Source organism: Balaenoptera physalus, assembly GCF_965194825.1.
Source record: "Balaenoptera physalus genome assembly, chromosome: 12".
In the NCBI taxonomy this organism is placed as follows: Eukaryota; Metazoa; Chordata; class Mammalia; order Artiodactyla; family Balaenopteridae; genus Balaenoptera; species Balaenoptera physalus.
The window spans coordinates 77,572,615-77,591,302 of record NC_138897.1 but is presented as its reverse complement, the minus strand read 5'-3'; the positions used below and the strand labels follow the sequence as shown (position 1 = coordinate 77,591,302).

The 18,688-nt window shown below is 48.3% G+C and overlaps 1 protein-coding gene across 5 annotated transcripts in view; it reads right to left on the bottom strand.

Annotated features, from left to right (window-relative positions):
* Nucleotides 1-14,257: 14,257 nt before the first annotated feature.
* The window catches only part of WSCD2 (WSC domain containing 2), a 246,209-nt gene continuing 241,778 nt past the window's right edge, over nucleotides 14,258-18,688 (bottom strand). For all 5 annotated transcript variants that reach the window (XM_082417490.1, XM_082417492.1, XM_082417489.1 and 2 more), the window contains one exon: nucleotides 14,258-16,388. In XM_082417490.1, the coding sequence (XP_082273616.1) occupies nucleotides 16,036-16,388 (353 nt within the window). In that variant the 3' untranslated portion in view covers nucleotides 14,258-16,035. The remainder of the gene's footprint in view (nucleotides 16,389-18,688) is intronic.

Here is an 18,688-nt window from a genome sequence, read left to right as displayed (position 1 = left end):
AGTGTCACCTCCTGAGAGAGGTCCTTCCTGACCCCTTCCCCCACTTAGAGTAGCCTCCGTCCCCATTCACTGTCTATCAGATCTCTTGTTTCATTTTCATCATGGTACCTCCTGCCATCCGGAATGATTTGATTTATTTGTTTAACTGCCTTAAGACTGTCCCCCTACTGGGGAGAGGGCTCCATCAGGGCAAGGACCGTGCCCATCTTGCCCACCTGTGTATCCCCAGCGCCCAGAGTGGTGCTTAGCACAGAAAAAGTGCTCACAGTATTTTGTTGAACGGATGAAAAAATAATGTAAGCTGATGTTATTTTTATCATCATCATCATCATCTAATTTCATGACAATCATTATTACAATACATCATTTCCAAAGTATTTTCACATTTTTTCCCATATTGATGGAACTTGGAAAGGGTAGGACTATCCCCCATTTCACAGACATGGAAACTGAGGCCCCAGGTCACCTAGTTTGGAAGTGGAGAAGCCACGGTCCTTTCCCCTGTACCATTAGGAGCGGTCACAAATGAAGGAGGCTTCCATTAAGTGCTTCTGCCTCCCTTGGTTTTTTCCCTTCCCTTTTGTCTGATTAATTGCAGCCTGAAACTAAAGGAACCAGACGCCTCCCTCCTCCTCTTTCCCCTCCTCCTATTGTTTTGTTCTTTTCCGGACCAGGACTCTGTTAAGGATTTGGCTGGTACAAGCATGACCACAAACTTCCACTTAGAAATCATGGATAGAGCAATCAACTGGGCCGCAGGTCTGTGTTGGGCACTGGGTGATACTACAGCAGGAAGCAGAGCCACATAATTATTCCCTGATGCCCAAGTGTCCCTGGAGCCCAGATGCCTAGCTTTGGGAGAGGTGGATCCGGATTATCTTCTCCCTGACTTCCATCATACAGATGTTTGACACCTATAGAGCAAACATCTGGATAATAGAATGAGTTTCCGGTTGGCTCCCAGATGCTGGTGCCACAGAGCAGGGACACACACAGGGAGGTGGGAAAGGGGGCTCTCAGCCTTGGCTTGTGGCTGGTAACAGCCTATGAGCCCCTGGTTCATGGCAGGCAGTTTACGATGCTCAGGGCCCAGTGCTTTACTGGGAAGGTTGGACTCATGATGGGATTTTAGGCAGTTCCACATCCATCATCCCATTTCATCCTCATTAGAAGCCTGAAGCGTAAAAGCGTCTTAACTTTGGAGATGAAGAAGTTGAAACTCAAGAGGTGAAGTTTCCTAGAACCACACAGATATCCATTAGGGTACTTATTGCCATCTGGAATAATTTCATTTATTTCTGTGTTTAACTGCCTTAAGGCTGTTCCCCTACTGGGCGGTGAGCTCAAAAAGGCAGGGATTGAGTATATCTTGTCCACCTCTGTATCCCCAGCACCCAGAGCTGTGCTTAGTACACAAAAAGTGCTCACAGTATTTTTGTGGAATGAATGAAGAAATAAGCACAAGCTGATGTTATTTTTATCATCATCATCATCATCGAGTTTTATGACAATGGCTGCTATTACAATTCACCGTTTCCAAATTGTTTTCACCTTTTTTTCTATATTGGTGAAACTTGGGAAGTTCCATTGATTTTTATTGAGCACCTACACCGTGCTGGGCTCTGGGGATATGACAGCGATCACTAGCCTCACTTTCCTGACTCTTACAACATATTAGTATGGAGAAGAGCTGAGATTTGAATCCACGTCTGTATTGCTTGGTGGCTCATACTCTTTCACTAGATATGCTGCTTCTTGTGTTCAATAAATGAGGTACGAAGAAATTAGTACAGAAGGGAGAGAAAGGCTTTCTGTTATAAAGCCTTGAACCTCCCAGGAGTTAGAGAGAGAAGACTCACATCTTGGCTGGGAGTTGCTGAACTGGGATTGATTCTGGGGGCCAGGATGCATCTGTCAGCGACTGCTCCCCCATCTCTGACTCCTCAAAATAGGAGAGTGATCTGATCCATTATTCCTTCCCTCCTTTGAAAGAGCATCAGGGAGCTGGCATTGCTTAGCCCAGACGAATGGCATGCTAAAGGTGGAATTGCAGGAACCGAGAAGGTTGAAGGAACAAGAAATTGGGAATGGAGCGGGGGCTCCCCTGCTCCCCTAGCAAGCTCACCATAGGGACAATGGGTTTTCAGCTCTTTGGAATCTTAAATGTCACCCTTTTCTGGTTCCTGGATTTCCCAGGTGTGTCACCTGCTTATAAACCTCATCCTGGTCCCCTGGCCACAGCATCTTCAAGGATGCAGATGGTTCTATGGAAACGGCTTGCTCAAGCTGAACATGTCAAAGCTGACAAGACCCTTATGGTCAGTCTAGTGGAGCCGCTCCACTGGATCCCTGATGGGACTCCAGAGTTCATCGGAGGTGAGCCAGGGCAAGAACCCAGATGTCCCCACAGCCAGCGCCACTGTTCTCTGATCTTCAATGTGGTTGTCCATCCCCTTCAACAGCTCCACCTTTTTCTCACATTTTGGTTCAGACACATCAATCCGTGTCAACCACATATTCCTCGATAGAGCATTAATTCCTCAGTTGATTTCCTAGCAAACCTAGTAGAAGAACCACAACTCATTTAGGCAACCCCCTACTGAGGGACATGTAGATTGTTTCCTTTTTAGAAGTGTCATTGTTGCCGTTGTTGTTTTTGTAACTCCCTGATGGATTGTCCCTGGAGAAGCTAGGTATAGCTGAGCTTCTGAAGCCTGACCCTCAAGCCCCGGGAAATCTGCAGATCTGACTAATCTGAGCTTTCCGCACACCAGCCCCACCTCGGGTCTGGACCCCACCCTCTCCCTTGGAGGAGAGGGACGCGCTCTTTGGAGGCCTTAAGAGGAGGTCAGCCAGCTCAGGAAAGAGAGGCGGGTGCAGTAGGCAGTGATCACACGCATAGTCTCTGGAATCAGGCCAGGTTGATTGGGCAAATAACTTTTCCTCTCTGAGCCTCAGTTTCCCCATCCATACGATTCAGAATGTGGGGAAAATGTCTTGCAGGGTTGCATGAGGATTCAGTAAAATAATCCATGTCAAGAGCTTATCACAGCATCTGGAAAATATTACATGCCCCCCAAAGTTGCTAGCTCTCGCTGTTGTAATGTTTTATTCCATTTTTTCCCTTTTGCTGGAGCTACAAGACTGCACTTGTTTTGTTATCGCTGGGGGCCGTGCCTAATCCAGACCATTGTTTCAGGAGGCTGCACAAATCTGCTTAAATTACTATTGGGGTTGCACCTTGAATGCTTGCTACAATGTTGGTGTGTGAAGAAAATGTAATTTCTTTGTCGGCAGCTGATCTGGTCTTCCTTATGACACCTGTACCAACTTCTCCCACCCCCCTGCATTGGCAGAAAACAAAACAAAAAACAAACAATTAAGCTTTACCCATGTTGTGGGTTGAAGTGTGTCCCCCAGGTTCACGTGTTGAACTCCTAACCCCCAGTACCTCAAAATGTGACCTGCTTTGGAGATAGAGTTTTCACAGAGGTAATAAAGTTGAAATCGGTCATTAGGGTGGGTCCTAATCCAATATGACTGGTGTCCTTATGAAAAGGGGAAATTTGAACACAGACACATACAGAGAAAAGACGACATAAAGAGACAGGGGGGAAACAGCCATGTACAAGCCAAGGAGAGAGGCGTGGAGAAGATCTTCCCCTCCAGGCTCTCAGCAGGAACCAACCCTGCTGACACCTTGATCCTGGACTTCCAGCCTCCAGTTGTGAGACAATGTGTTTCTGATGTTTAAACCGCCCAATCTGTGGTAATATGTTACAGCAGCTCTAGCAAACATGTCTAACCCCGTTTTGACATTTTAGTCCAAATGATAGTTATACAGGTTCCTGAGGTTAAGTGTCCTCCTGCTTTTCTCCTGGGGTGGTTTTGGGCATGTGGAGGGCGGGGCTTGGTCTGATGGTCCCAGGGGAGTGTGGAGGAGTCCAGAGCTCCTGAGGGCTCCCTGACCCAGTGCGTGTGGAGAAATGTCTCCATTCTCCCTGGTCCTGTGTGTGTGAGTATAAGACCATGGAAAGAGGATCTTGTCCTGGGCTTGGCTGGTTAGCTTCCCTGTGGCTCCCCTGAATATAAACCCCAGCACCCCTCCTCTGCCCTCCTCCCAGCTTGGACTGAGGTGAGGCATCCCAGCTTGTGTGAAGGTCACCTGGTCCTGCCCCACATCCATACCACGTGAGAACTGAGGGTGCTGAGAAAGCCAGTGAGATGAGGCTGTGATCTAGAGAGCCCCCCTGTCCTCACTGTACCTGGGTCAAAGTTGCAAGAAAGAAGGCCAAGCAAATACCTGGGCAGTCCTCTCTCCTGAATCCTTCTCCCCTTCTCCTTCTATGACTCCTGGTTCTGGAAAAAGAAGCAGCTTTTCTTTTCCTCTCCCTATGTTGTATTCCCCTATCATCTGGTGGCAAGCCTCGGAGTTGTAGCAGGAAGGGGGTCTGCTCTGCACCCTGGCAGAATCCAGGAGCTAGGCTTTCGTTTGTGTGTTAAAAAAAGAGAATAAAGGAAGTTGGAAAATCCTTCCTCAAGACAACAGCCCGCCTTTAGTCCATAGCTTTGCTACAAATCCCATTGCGCGTGTCAGAGCAGAATATCCCATCATTCTTCCTCTTATACAACAGGTCTAACTCTCCTCCCATGCACACAGGCTCTTGGGGCCAACTGGACAAAGATCTTGCATTTGGAACACTAATAATAAAAAGCTTCCTTTTATTATCATTTCCAGAAGAGCCACCTGTTACCATTACTTCTTGACTTTCTGCTGCTCCCAACAGGGTTTGAGTCTTAAAAAGTGGAATGAAAAAGTCATAATGATCACTATTAAGATCATTATTAACAACCTTCAACAATTATTGACAATTTTTCTACATTTCACATTTGGAGGAGGAATGAAGGCTTGGAGAGGTGAAGTCTCTTGCCCAAGGTGACTGGGCTGGGGAGATAGTATGGCGATGGGAGTTGAACCCACCTTTGTCTGACTTCAAGCTGTTTATCCTTGCAGCAGGAAGAGTGCATCATTGCAGCCCAGGAGGTTTTGGTGTTGCTGTAATCAGGCTCCTGTGCACAGCCGCATGTGATTTTCTGCCCACTTAGGTGAGCTGCTTCCCAGATTTCTGAGACCTGGGACTCAGCCAGTGACAGGGTTGGAAAAGCTCCATGGAGAGGATGGTGCTTTATGAGATCCCCTTAGTCTCCTAATGCATCTGTAATAGGATTAATGTTGCCTGGAATCCGGGCATCTTCTCTCCCTTCCTGAGCTCTCTGAGTCCCCTGGGTCGGGGAATTAGAGACCCATCCTGGATCTTTGGAGACTACAAGAACAGATGCTCAAGCCATTCCCCAAATGTTCCATGTGCAGTGCTGTTTGCAGCCATTCTGGCTTACAAGAGGCTTTCACCCGCCTGACCTCACTGCACCCTAAATGTTCACTGGGACAAGGTGGATGAGCCCCAATTTTAATGAGGTGCTCAGAGAGGTCAAGACATGTGCCCAAGCAACACAGCTAAGGAATAGTGGTGCCAAGACTAGAGTTTAGGACATGGCGGCTGCCAAGGTCTTGGGCTCAGTATTGAACTTGATGACCTGGCCACCAAGTGCCTTCTACACTTTGTGCCTCAATTTCTTTTTTTTTTTTTTTTCATCTGCAAAATGGAGAAGCAGTGCAGGTTCTGAAATGAGGTGCTAAATCAGAAGGCAAGAGACTTGTGTTTGAGTCCTACCTCTGTCACAGGGTCTGTGTGTAACTTTGAGGTGGTCATGTTCCCTTTCTGGATCTCAGCCTTTCTTTCTGAAAAAATAGGGAAGGGGAAGGAGATGGGTTTTGACAGGAATGCAGTTATCAGAAGTTAGCATATAACAGGTACCTACTATGTACCAGGTACTTAAGACACACATCACTTCATCAAACCCTCCCCAAACCCACGGAGGCTAACACGGCTATACACGTTTCATGGATGTGGAAACTCACGTTTATGTGTTTCCAGAGGCTTGCTCTTGGCCAGACAACCTCTAAGGATCCTTTAAGCTCTGACATTCCAAGATTCTAGGCAGAGGGTTTAGACAGATCAGGACTCAAATCCTGCCTTTGCCACTTCCCAGTCGTGGGACATTCTGGACTACTAGCTTCACCTCTCTGAGTCTCAGTTCCTTCATCTGCAAAATGGGTCCATCGTGTCCACCTGTTGGAGTTACTGACATAATTAAATGGTACACTACATATAAGTCCACCATCCAGGATGTGGTAGACGTGGATCTTTTTGCCCTTTTCCTGCCCACACTCACGGAATGTTTGAAAGAAATAGGAAGAATCTCTCCTCTCCCCAGCGAAATCCTTTCCCTCCCTTCTTCCCTTCTGTTCTGCTCTACCACACTCAAGTTCCAGCAGTTGCACTTAATTGGATTTAACTTAATAGTTTTATTGATGCCTTTTTGTTCAGAGGACGAAGAGGCCTCTGGGTAATTTGCACATTTTTAACAAACCAAATAAAGAGCTGATAAGCATAAACAAGTGCGTTTTAATTGGATTAAGGGAAAGCTTGGCTTGGGGACTGCAAACTACAAAGGAGCTGGAGAAAAAAGGGCTCTTGGAGATTTCAGATTTTCTGCTTCCTTGGACCTCCAAAGCACTCTGCACAAGGCTCTGGTTTCTTTCTAATAAACTGCGTTCTGGTGTATTTGTGTCCATGTCTTACTTCCTACATGAGATGGCAGCATCTTTCCCCCACCATCCTTCCCCACCTGCTGCTATGCGCCATGTGACAAGTGGTTCAACCCTCTGCCTTTGGTCTCAGACCCACCAAAGTTCAATTCCTGGTCCTGACTATTCCATGCTTCTCTTGAGCAATTTATTTAATCCTCTAAGCCTCAGTTTGCTGTGAAAGGGGATAGTGGTGTTCTCTAAACTGTAAGGTTAGTGTGAGAATTACATGCTGGGAAGTTGCCTGTTTCTGAATAGGTCCAGCAAAATGGCAGCCACTAATAGCAGGGGGAGGGATCAAAGTCCCTGTTCTCATGGGGGGCTCACATATCTGTGAGTCAGATATTCTAATACTTATTGTCCAAAACATCCCCAACTGATGGGGCAGGGGATTGTTTTGTCATGTGAATCCCTGCACAAAATTTAAATATGCAAACAACTAAACTCTCATACACTCCTGGAGGGAATACAAAATGGTACAGCCTCTTTGGCAAAGTTTGGCAGTTTCTTTTATTAAAGTTAGACATCTATTTACCTTGTGATCTGGCAGCAATTCCATTCCTAGGTATCTACTCAAGAGATTGAAAACATTATGTTCACACAAAGACCCACATGTGAACATTTGTAGTAGCTTTATTGATAATAACCAAAAACTGGAAAGAAGTCAAATTGCTATAAATTGGTAAATGGGTTAAAAAAAAAAGAGTACTCAGAGTACTACTCAGGAGTGAAAAGGAATGAACTATTTACATATGCAACATTGAGTATAAATCTCAAAAGGCTTATGTTAGCTAAAAGAAGCAAGACTTGTATGACTCCATTTACATGAAATTCTGGAAAATTATAATGATAGAAAGCAGACTAGTGGTTGCTAGAGGCTATGGGGTGGGGGGCGGAGGGAAGGAATCGACTGCAAAGGGCATCAAAGAATTTTTTTGGGGGAAATGGTAATGTTCCATAGCATGATGGTGATGGTGGTGACATGACTGTGTATGGTGATGGTTAAAATTCATCAAACTGTATAGCTGAAATTGGCAAATTTTGTTATATGCAAAATATACTTCAATAAAGCTGATCAAAAAACAAAAGAAAACATTGAGCCCACGGTGGAAGACATACTGATATTGACAACAATAATAATTAAATCCCTTCAGTGGGTCAGGCTCTCCACATACACATCTCACTTTCTAGACCAGAAAACTGATGCTCAAGAACATGAAACATTTCTAAGGCCACACACCTGGGAAGTGGCAGAGCTGGGACTTGAACCTGGGAAGGTGAAGGCACCTCATCCAGACTCCAAGACCAAAGAGCTGGCCATCATGTGGCTTGGGAATCAGGTCATTTGCTGGGGAAAGATGCAATCCTAACACCTGAGGGGGCGCTGGTTTCTCCTTGGGGATTAGCTAACAATTACCGAATCCACGCCTCTAATGAGGTGGAAAGCAGCCTCTGATAATAATAATTAGCACTGAAGCATTGTTTTTTAACATTAGCTTGCTTTGAAGGTGAGTTTATTAATTAAACACTTTCCACAGCCCTGGGAGGCAAGAGAAGGGTGGATGGCTGGCTTTCCAGGGCACCAACCAAGAGGAGGAAGAGGGTGTGATTTTCCCCAGGTCAGGCTCCTGCCAGCCTCCCATCAGGACCCAGTGGCCTTAGTCCACTTAGCCCATCAACACACAGAGAAAGGGCACATGGTGGGTGACTGTTCTCCGAACCATAGTTTTGACAAAAGGGAACGTAGGTGTGAAATACAGTTTGAGCAAACCTCTTTCCCCCTCCAGGCCTTGTTCCCCAGTGGGTTGGCTTGTGTGATTCTAAGTTGTACATATGCCCCTAGTCGTCCCATTCCAGGGAGGATTGGATCATTAGGGGATTGCCCAGTTCAGCGCCCTGGTTTTACAGAGGGGCAGGAGACTGGGAAGTCCAAGATCAAGGTATCAGCAGGTTTGGTGTCTGTTGAGAACCCAATTCCTGGTCTGCAGATGGCTGCCATCTTGCTGTGTCCTCTCATGGCACAGAGAAAGAGATCTAGTGCCTCTTCTTCTTTTTATAAGGGCACTAATCCCATCACGAGGGCCCCACCCTCATGACCTAACCTAACCCTAATCACCTCTCAAAGGCCTCACCTCCTGGTACCATCACACTGGGGATTGGGGCTTCAAAATATGAATTTCAGGAGGACACAAACAGATAGCTTATAGCTGTTCTTGATCCCTCACGTTAGCCAATGGCAGACAATTTTCCGGGTTATTACAAACTGAATTCCTCATTTGCAAAATCTTCCACAACACCACGAATAATCATAGTAATGATAATAAACAGAATACGTTTGCACTTTTTATTCCCTCTGTGTATAGAGTACTGTGCCCAGTACAAGAAATCCAGTAGTTATATTCCATGATAATCTCCATTTTAGAGATGAGGAAACTAAAGCTCAGAGATCTTTGGCAGCTGGTCCCAAGTCACACAGCTGAGTCCAAATGTAAATCAGTTTAGTCTGATGCTGGAGGAGCTCCATACCCCACTCCCTGCCCATTTCACTGAATGAGTGAACGAATGAATGAGCAGCTCCCTTTTATTATATTACACCAGGGTTTGCCAGCATTGGCACTATGGATATTTTGGGACAGATCATTCTTGGTTGTGGTGGCTGTTCTGTGCTTTGCAGGATTTTGAGCTACATCCTTGGCCTCCACCCAAACCAAAAATATCTCCAGATATTGCTAGATATCCCCAGGTTTAAATCCCCCTTGATTGAGAACCACTGTATTAGAGATTAGGATTTCACATTTGGTTTTGATTGAAGATAGGGTTCCACTGCCCTAATTTGGAAACCACTGGATTACATGATTTTTAATTTCCTACTTTAGGTCCCAAAGAGCCTAAATGCTCCTTGAAACTCTATGCAGAACTCTGCATGCATGGGTATATGTGTATGCTCACATTTTTCTAGGGAGACAGTTCATGGTTTTCACGAGATTTATAAGCTGATTTGACACCCCCTTCCCAGTCTGATGATTAGACCTGTGAGGTTTTAAGCCCCTCTTTGTTCTTTCTTTGGTCCCCCAACTCAAATTTCCCTCCTCCATCATCATCATGAAAGGGTCTCAGGCCATTTCTTCTTCTCCAGCACAGTCTGTCCTGGGGAAGAAGCCGTCACCCTGCCTCTGTCGGCTGGGAGGAGTGGTAGTGACAGAGAGTAGGAAGGACTTTCCAGAGAATCACTGAGCTGTGGAGTAAGAGATTATTGCTTGGCAGTTGCCATGGGAACCTATAAACCAACCTTGCCGCTAAGAGCCCAGAGTTGTCTGGAGCACCAGCTTCCGGCCTTGTCTCTACCTCCTCTTCACCCCGTGGTTCCTCCACCCCAGAAAGGCCAATCCTCTGCATGATTTGTTTTCTTCCCTCATCTCCCATTGCAGCAATCTTCTCTGTGTTGACTTGAGAACCACCCCTTCCTTCTTGGCTCTGTGCTCATTTCTCCCCCTGCGAGGCAGCATTGTGGCTGAACATATGGACTCTGAAGCTAGACTGCCTAAATTCAAAGCCCAGATCTATCATTTCCCAGCTGTGTGACACTGGGCAAATTACTCAACCTCTCTGAACCTGGATTTCCCTCACTGTAAAGTGGGGAGACTAAGTGTCCCTGTCTCCCAGAGTTCTGGCGATGATTCATACCTATGAAGCTCCTAGCACAGTGCCCAGCATACAATTAGTACTAAATAAATATTAGCTACTATCATCACTCTGAATAGTTTTTCATTCTCCTGTCTTCCTGGCCATTGTCTGGGCAGGTGGATCCTTCTAGCCACTCACCACAAAGTCTGTGATAGCTGAGAGGCTGGTGGATGGTGTTAAATGTAATTGATGTATTCATTCTTTCATTGGGTCAACGTTTGCTCATCTGGGCCAGGAAGCACGTGGAAATCCAGAGGCGAAGACAAGATTCCTGCCCTAACAGAGCTCATGCCCTGAGCTCTGAGAGAGAGACACATGCACCAGATTACTGAAGAGATCACAACAATGGCCACGTCCAGAGTTGTTAGAGGAGTTGAATTTGGTCTTTGTGATCAGGGGAAGCTGCCTGGAGGAGGAAGATGCTGAGCTGAGTCTTAAGGAGGCTTTCCAGGTAGAGGGGGCAGCATGAATAAAGGCATGGAAGACTAGAAATAGCACATGTGTGCCTGTGTGCTTTGGGCAGTGGTGTGCTGGCAGATACTTAACAACTGGCTCTCCAAACAAAACAAAAAAACCACTCACCTGATTTGTAGCAGTTGCCAATTTCCATGGTGTAAATATTCTCACCATGGCCAGTTTCAAGCTACCGATGTGATGTCACTGAATGTGAATTTGAGAAGAGATGTGCACAATGGGCTTTTGAGAGCTAGTGTAAGTGGGCTGCACCACACCATCGGCTTTAGGGGCTCAGGCTGGGGGTGAGAGAATAGAAAAACAATTCAGTATTACTGGAGAGAAAATTCAGGGCAGCTAAGGGCCTGCTTTGGCTGATGACTTGTGGTTTTTCTCTGAATATCCTTTAATAGTCCTTGATACACTCATTCAGAAAATCAACAAGCATTTCGGTCACACCTGCTGTGTGCCAAGCACTGTGCTAGTTCTAGGGATACGTAGATCATGATGCGTGAAAAGCCATGGATGTAGGGATGATAACAGCGACCCTTTGAATGCTTCTACCATAGAAGCACCTAGATCGGAGCCAGTAATTATCAACAAGGCAATTGTAAATACAACTTTGCCTCCCAGCAAGCCCACCAGATCCTTCGCATCCACACCTGGACTCCATCTTTTGGGAAATCTGATCCAGAAAGTCTAGGATAAGGCGTGGGCATTCCACGTTTTGGAAGCCCAGGGAACTCTGACTATGGGTTGGGTGCATAACTCAGGTCTTGGAAGAGAATCTGGCCTCTAAGTTGCTTCCTGCTCCCTCTCAACCCCGACATTAGGACACACACAAGTCTTGTCCCCCCTAAGATCGACCCTCTCTCTCACTTCTGAAGGACTGTTCACTCCCCATAATTGTTTAGCAAATGACTCCAGAATACACAAAAATCATTTTGTTGCGACACATTCCATTCTATAATGACTTCATTTCAATTAGCTGTCAGAGGCCTGAAATAGAGGTGCATGGTACTGCTCGGATAAATCACCACCTTGGTTTGAAAGTGGATTTAAGACAAACGGGGTGGGGGTCGGGGGGCGAGTGGACAGAGGGCATAAATATGTCATCATTTCTTCCCTTCTTGATGTTCTGCCAGTTTGTTCTCATTTCCATGCTTCTCCCCCTGCACGCCGGCAGATTGCAGACTGTAAATTTGAGGGGAAATAGTAAATGTGCAAACGTGATAAATAAACATGTTGGTTTTGCGGGGACGGATATTATTATCATCCAGATTTACAGCTCTCCTCGCCTGCATGCTTTATTGCATTTGGGGAAAAGCAGAGTGAGGTTTTCATGTTACATTGATCAACTTTCTGCCCTTCACCCCCGTAACCCACTCTGAGTCGTTTAAATATCAACCTAGACCAGGGACACGATCCATCTCCCTGGGAGCGAATGCATCTTGACAGGTGTTTTCTTTGGGGATAGTAATTTATAGCTGCAAAAGCTATCATCCTGTAGGGTGCTTTTGTTTCCTCCCTCCCCCTTTGTCATTTCTCTAAAACTGAACATATTTTTGTTTTCCCAGTAGGAAAAAGTGCCAGATTGATGATTTAAATCTCTCTCTTCCTCTGTTTTCCCTCTCTTCCTGTCTCCTTCTCTGCCTGTCTTTTTATATTCTAGCCTCTTCTGTCTTCCATCTTCGGGACAGGTTCTGGATCCTTCGAATCCAAGTGTCACCACCAACTTTTGGGCCACACGATCAAAGTACTTACCGTCCCTGAGTCTGTCAACACCCTCGGGGCTGTGCTTTTTTCTCCTGGGCTCCTTGTTGCCAATTTGTAGGGAGAATTGAGTGAGATATTTCTGTGTCTGTTGCCACCTTCCCTCCCACAACATCACCCCAACTAGATGGTGAACTCTTGGGGACAGGGAGCTATGTCAGTTTACCATCCCCCCCACCCCCACCTGCTCCTCTGCCCCCTGTTCTCCATCTCAGTCAAAGGACCTCCTTCTGGAGATGCACAGACAGAATCTCGGTGCCTCTTTGCCTTCCTGGTCACCTCCCCTTCCCCGAATCCAGCCTGTCACCAGGTCCTGTGGACTCCTTCCCCAGCTGTCTCCACTCTCTCTGCCTCTCTCTGACCCCACAGCCCCTCTATTTTTTTTGAATGTCCCCAAAGTGCCAGGCATTGAGCTGGTCTCTGACCGCTGTCCCCTCTCAAGAGGACCAATACAGCAGCGTCTATACCGACTGCCCCATCTCCAGGCTTGCCCCCCGCCCTCTCAGTACTTACTGTAATAGCTAAGGGATGGGGCAGTGGAGCGCGTGCCTGCAGATTCTGTTGCTAAGGAAACCACTTCCTTGGTTACCGGCCTGGGTAGCATTTGTCTCACTGGGTCTGGATCCCACTGAGTCGCCCCCACTCTCCAGGAAGATGAGGAGGAGGAGGCGGGAGAGGACAACAGGGGTGGGGAGGAAGGGAGAGAGGGAGCAAGAGACAGGCAGAGAGACAGAGATTAAGAGAGAGACAGGGAGAGAGATGCTTGCACAAAGAGAAGCAGAAATCAAGAAAGATTATGATGAAAGAGAGAGAGAGATTCAGGGATGGGGGTAGGGAGAGAGAGAGGAGAAAGACAAGAAAGAAAAGAGGTTTAACGAGCAGCTGGAAGAAATAAAAGAGACCACAAAGAGAGAAATTGAGAGCAGGAGGCAGTGTAAAGAAAAACAGTGACAGGGGTGGGGATGGCCAGAAAACAAACCAATGCAAGAGAGATGGGGGGAAGGGAAGAAAGCCTCTAGGAGGAGCTGGGTCCCTGTAGGACCTTGCCCCCCACCATCCCCTTTGCCTCCCCATCCTTTTCTCCCACCCACATTGTCTACCAGGAATATGTTTGCAGCAGCCTCCGGGGTTCCTGGAGAAATCAGGAGGAAATCCCAGCCATCAGCAGATGCTGGGCCCTGTTTGTTCTCCTTGAGTTCTGGAGTCACAATGTACCGGAGGTGACAGCAGGATGAGAGCCTACGTGTCCCGGCTTCCAGGCCAGGCATGTCCCCTGCCCTGGGGACCACTGGAATGCAAAGCTTTCCTTCCTCCTCAAGTGCCAGGGTTTGGGTGGCACTTTTTGGAGAGGGCACACAGACACATCAGACACTGGGCGGTCATCACACCAGCTTGGGGGGTGCAGCGTCACCACACAGAAGGGCAGTTGAACACAGAGGCAGAGACAATGTCACACACCAAGACACACAGTTCTTCACAGGCAGTTAGAGTTGCACAGACACCAAAGCAATGATGCTCCCAGAACATTCTCTGTCTCTGTCTCTTACACACACACACACACACACACACACACACACACACCAGAAAAACATCCCATTTGTGACCTTGCCTTACACGACACTCTATCACGTGGTAGAATTATCAACAAAACTTGTTTTTAATGATGGTGTTGACCTGAGGAATCTTCAGACAGAGGCTGGTGGCCTGAGGTGACCACCAGCAAAGAACTGGCCCAGGTCTTGGACCCAGAGTCTCCCAGAGAGAGCTGACCTCTAAGAGGGAGCGGAGGCCAAGCCCTCCAACTGCTTCGTGAAAGACGACTAGAAATTTGCCTGGGGGAAAGAAACACGGTACAAAATACATTCAGGGCCCCCTGGCTGGGCCCCGGGGTGGCCTGAATCCTACAGATGAGGGGCTCAGGGAAGAGAACTACAGGTCCAGTCCTCTGGCCCTTCTCTTTGCATGGCCACGTTCCAAGGGGTGGAATGTATTAGTCATATTCCTCTTAAAAAAATATCTCTCTTTACACTCGCCTTCTCCATGGTCTCTCGGCTATCTGGGAAGGAGCATTTATCTGCACCCCAAGGCTTCAGAGGTGGCTGCTTGGGGGGGCTGCTCCGGACAGAATAGCAAAGAGCTGTGACCTATGGCTTTTGCACCTACATGGTGGGGGGATGGTGTAGGTGCACAAATGTGGGCTGGATGCGAAACCACCGGTACCCAAGGTGGGGGGAAAGATGGGATCCTGGATCTCAATGCTTTCCGAGACAGATGATCAGTGATTTAGGTCCTCGGGATTCCTTTGGTTTGATGTCTCAGCGTCAAAAGAGCAGCGTTTGTATGGACATGAACAACCATCCCATTCACCCCATTCCTTCAACCCCGAAGAGAAGCTGGCCCCGTTGGACTATGAGCAAAGGGAGGTCTACGGTCTGGGAAGGTAGTGGGGTCTCTTGCGGTCACGGTTCCACCTGATTTGGAGCCCTCTTGTTGCCTCTCCTGGATAGCAAGGGACCTATTGGTAGGGGTCAGAAGGGCAGTGTCACATCAACGTGTGGGACCCCACGGTGGAGAGGTGTGTTACCAGAGCTCTCATCCTCACTCAGATTCTGCACGTGGCTTGTGGCCATCCTGGTGACATAATGGTTGGTGCCTGAGGACCCTGGAAGTGGGTCACCACCTGGATACAGCTGGGGAGGAAAGGGAAGAATTCCAGCCCTCGAGGTGCACAGGAACCAGGTCGTTTCTCAGGAGTGCTGTGACCTGGTGGGGGGGGGGGCGGGTTGGCATGTCAGTGACCCCACGCGGTGGCCCCAGTTAACCTGCTCTGAGCACCATTGCTCCCCTGACCCACCCAGCATGTCAGAAACCTAAGGCCGCAGAGAAACTTCCCAGCAATCTTTCTTCAAACAGAAGTGGCCAGGATAAGCCCTGGCGCCAGTGCTTCCTGGGTGGGGCAGAGACGGGGAAGCCTTGAGCACTCAGCTCGGCACGGAGGAGAGTCTGGGGCCACATTTTCCCATGTCATTCTCTTTAGCTCTTGCACCAGGGTCCTCAACACCTGCGGTGGGGCACCCTTGTCTCTGGGACACCCATGAGCCCTCCTTCCCACAAGTGGAGCCCAGCGTGGTGGGCACAGGGACACGGGAGACAGAGAAGGGTCCATGTGGCTAGAGCTCCCTAAACCAGTTGCCCCCTCCATCCCTGGGGGCGCGGTGTGAGTAGGTGGGGAGCGCCCGCACAATCTCTTCGCTTGAGCCTCCTTTGTCATGCAGGAAACTCATCGAAGGCCAATAGCAGCCAAGGGGATTGTCCCCCAATCGAAGAGGGGACTGATGGGTGTGGGCCCCCAGGGGTCTGGAGTCCCCAGGGCCTGCTTGGTCTGGACTGCCAGCTCCCCGCCCCGCTCCGACCCATCATCTGGGGTAGTAGTCCTCGGGAACGCCCGTGAGGTTCCTCCCTTTAAGGGCCGCATCCACCGTCTTGATGTAGGCAGAGATGGTCTTCTGCATGTCCGCCGTGTAGGGGTCGTACTCCAGCTTCCGGAGCCCCGAGCGCTTGAAGTTGCCGTCCTTCTGGCTCTCCACACACAGCAGTCGGTCCTCCCTGACAGCCACACCCAGCAGGCCGACCATCCGGCCCAGCTGGACGAAGAGGTCCTGCTTCAGATCCTCAAAGTGTACCACCAGCACCTTCTTGCCGAACTTGAGCCAGTCCAGCGTGTGCGTGGCCCACCACGGGGCGTAGTTCCTTACGAACTCTGGCCACTCTGTGGACAGAGCAAGGAGGCCCAAATCAGAGGGAGGACGCAGGTCAGATGGTGCTGGCGATTCACAACAGCGCCACCACCGCTAACCCTTAGATCGCCAAACTCGCCTCCCTCCTCCCACCTCAGGGCTGCTGCTTCTGCCTGGAATCATCTTAGCCCCTCCTTCTCTCTGGGGAGAATGACATTTGTCTGGTGCTTACTGCATGCCAGGCACAGACTTATATATAAATCCTTGTTACTCTATTTTTATATTTTAATATATATTGATCTTAATATAGAGTGTAATAAATATACTAATAGAGCTATCAATTCACTTATTCCTCACAAGAACACCGTGAGGCAGGCATCATCGTTTTCTTCATTTACAGAAGGGGGAACTCAGGCACAGAGAGGTTAAGTAACTTGCCCAAGGTCACGCAGCGCAGCTAATAACTGGCAGAGCCAGGATTTGAAACCAAACAGTCTGGCATCAAAGTCTGGGCTTTTAACTACCGAGTTATCCTGTGTAGGAACAGTTATCCTGTGTAGTAACAGTATCTTCTCACAGGATAGTAATAGGGCCTTTGTACAGAGAAGTGGAAAAAGCATACAAAAATTTTAGCATGGTGCCCTGTACCCAGTAGGTGCTCAGTAAACGTTGGCTATTATTATTACTGTGATTATTCTGTTCTCAGGTGAGATGTCATCTTCCCTGACTCCCCAGGCTCAGGCAGGTACCTCCTCTGGGCTGAGGGCAGTTTAAATCAGATTATTTACATTGTCATTTTGACACCTTTCTATCCTATCTCTCTTTCTTTGCTTTTTATTGAAGTATCACACACTGTTTCTTTGTGCTGTTTGTTCCCTTGCAATGGTAAAAGGGCAGGATGAATTGTCACCAAGATTGGGAGTGTGTGTTTGGGATCCCCTGACTCAAGAGACGGGCTACAACAGAATGTGGGAAATTCACCGGAGAGCCCTGGAGAAGACCTCAGAGAGAGAGCCAGCCAGCCAGCCCCAGGAGCTGTTGAAATTCTGATAAAGGGGAACCCAGGAGGGGGGTGGTGGAGGATGTTGGGAACAGAGAGAGGGATTTGCAGCCTCAATTCTGAGCCCCAGCTGGAGAATCATGGGGCCTGTACTCCGGAACCCTGAAGCCATACCCCCTGCTTCTCACAGGGGCAGCACCACCCTGCACCCTCCAGAGGGATATGTTTACTGAACGAGGCTCAGTGAGCCTCCCAAGCTGGGTTGGGGAGCCCAGCTGGTTCTTAATAACTAAATCCTCATCCTTTGCTGGATGATGGATACCCCTCATCTCATTTAATCATAGTAACTACCCTGAAAGGAAAAGACTACTGTTCATTTGTCACCAGTGAGGAAACGGAGGCTCAGAGACGTGAAGTAATTTGCCCAAGGTCACACAGCCGGGAAGCATCATCCAGACCAGGCCTGCCTGATTCCAGGCCCCCATCTTTCCTAGGCACCAGCAGCCTCACCCCCACTCCCTCCCACTGCCTTACACCCAGCAGGGGCTTAATAAATGGTTGTTGAACTAAATTGAAATTCCCGCCCGCCGAGTTGTGATGTGATAAAGGGCTCCTCTTTCTTTGCAGAGCACATCAGAATCTGTGGTGAGGCCCCTGCTCCCCCAGTGACCCCCTGGAACACCACAGCCGCTTGGGAAATATTTATGCTGATGACAAAGATATTTTTTATCCTTCAGATAGATTATTTACAATGTATCTAGCTAATTGGGCCCGTACTGTTATAAGACCAGATGTATCTGTGTGATTAGGAAAAAATCTAGCATGTGTATACTCTGCTTTATTTTTTGAGAAAGAATTTCCCCATTCCTGAGTCATCTCACAGCATCCCTGGTGATTCAGGACAATTGCCGCTCCCATGGCAGAAACCCAGATGGATGGAGAAGGCACTCGGTCACCCAGTAACACACAGATCTGGATGGACTTCCAGGCTTAGCTACTTGTGACCATCTCAAGAGGTCCCTGGAGGGTGGTTCTCAAGAAAAACGAAGGGCCTGTCTGCACAATGGCCTGGATCCCCCAGATGGTGCCCCTGGCCTTGGACACAGGCTGGGGGGAGACGACATGGCATCCCTGTGACTGCAAACTTCCCTGGGGTGGGAATGTACGTTGCCTGAGCACCTACTGTGTGCCAGGACTGTGCTGGGCACTTTGCACACAATACCTCATGCAGTGCTCACAAGAAGCCTGGAGAGTAGGAATTACTCTAGCTCCATTTTACACACGGTAACAAAGGAGGCTCAGAGATGTGAAGCCACCTGCCCATGGCCACAC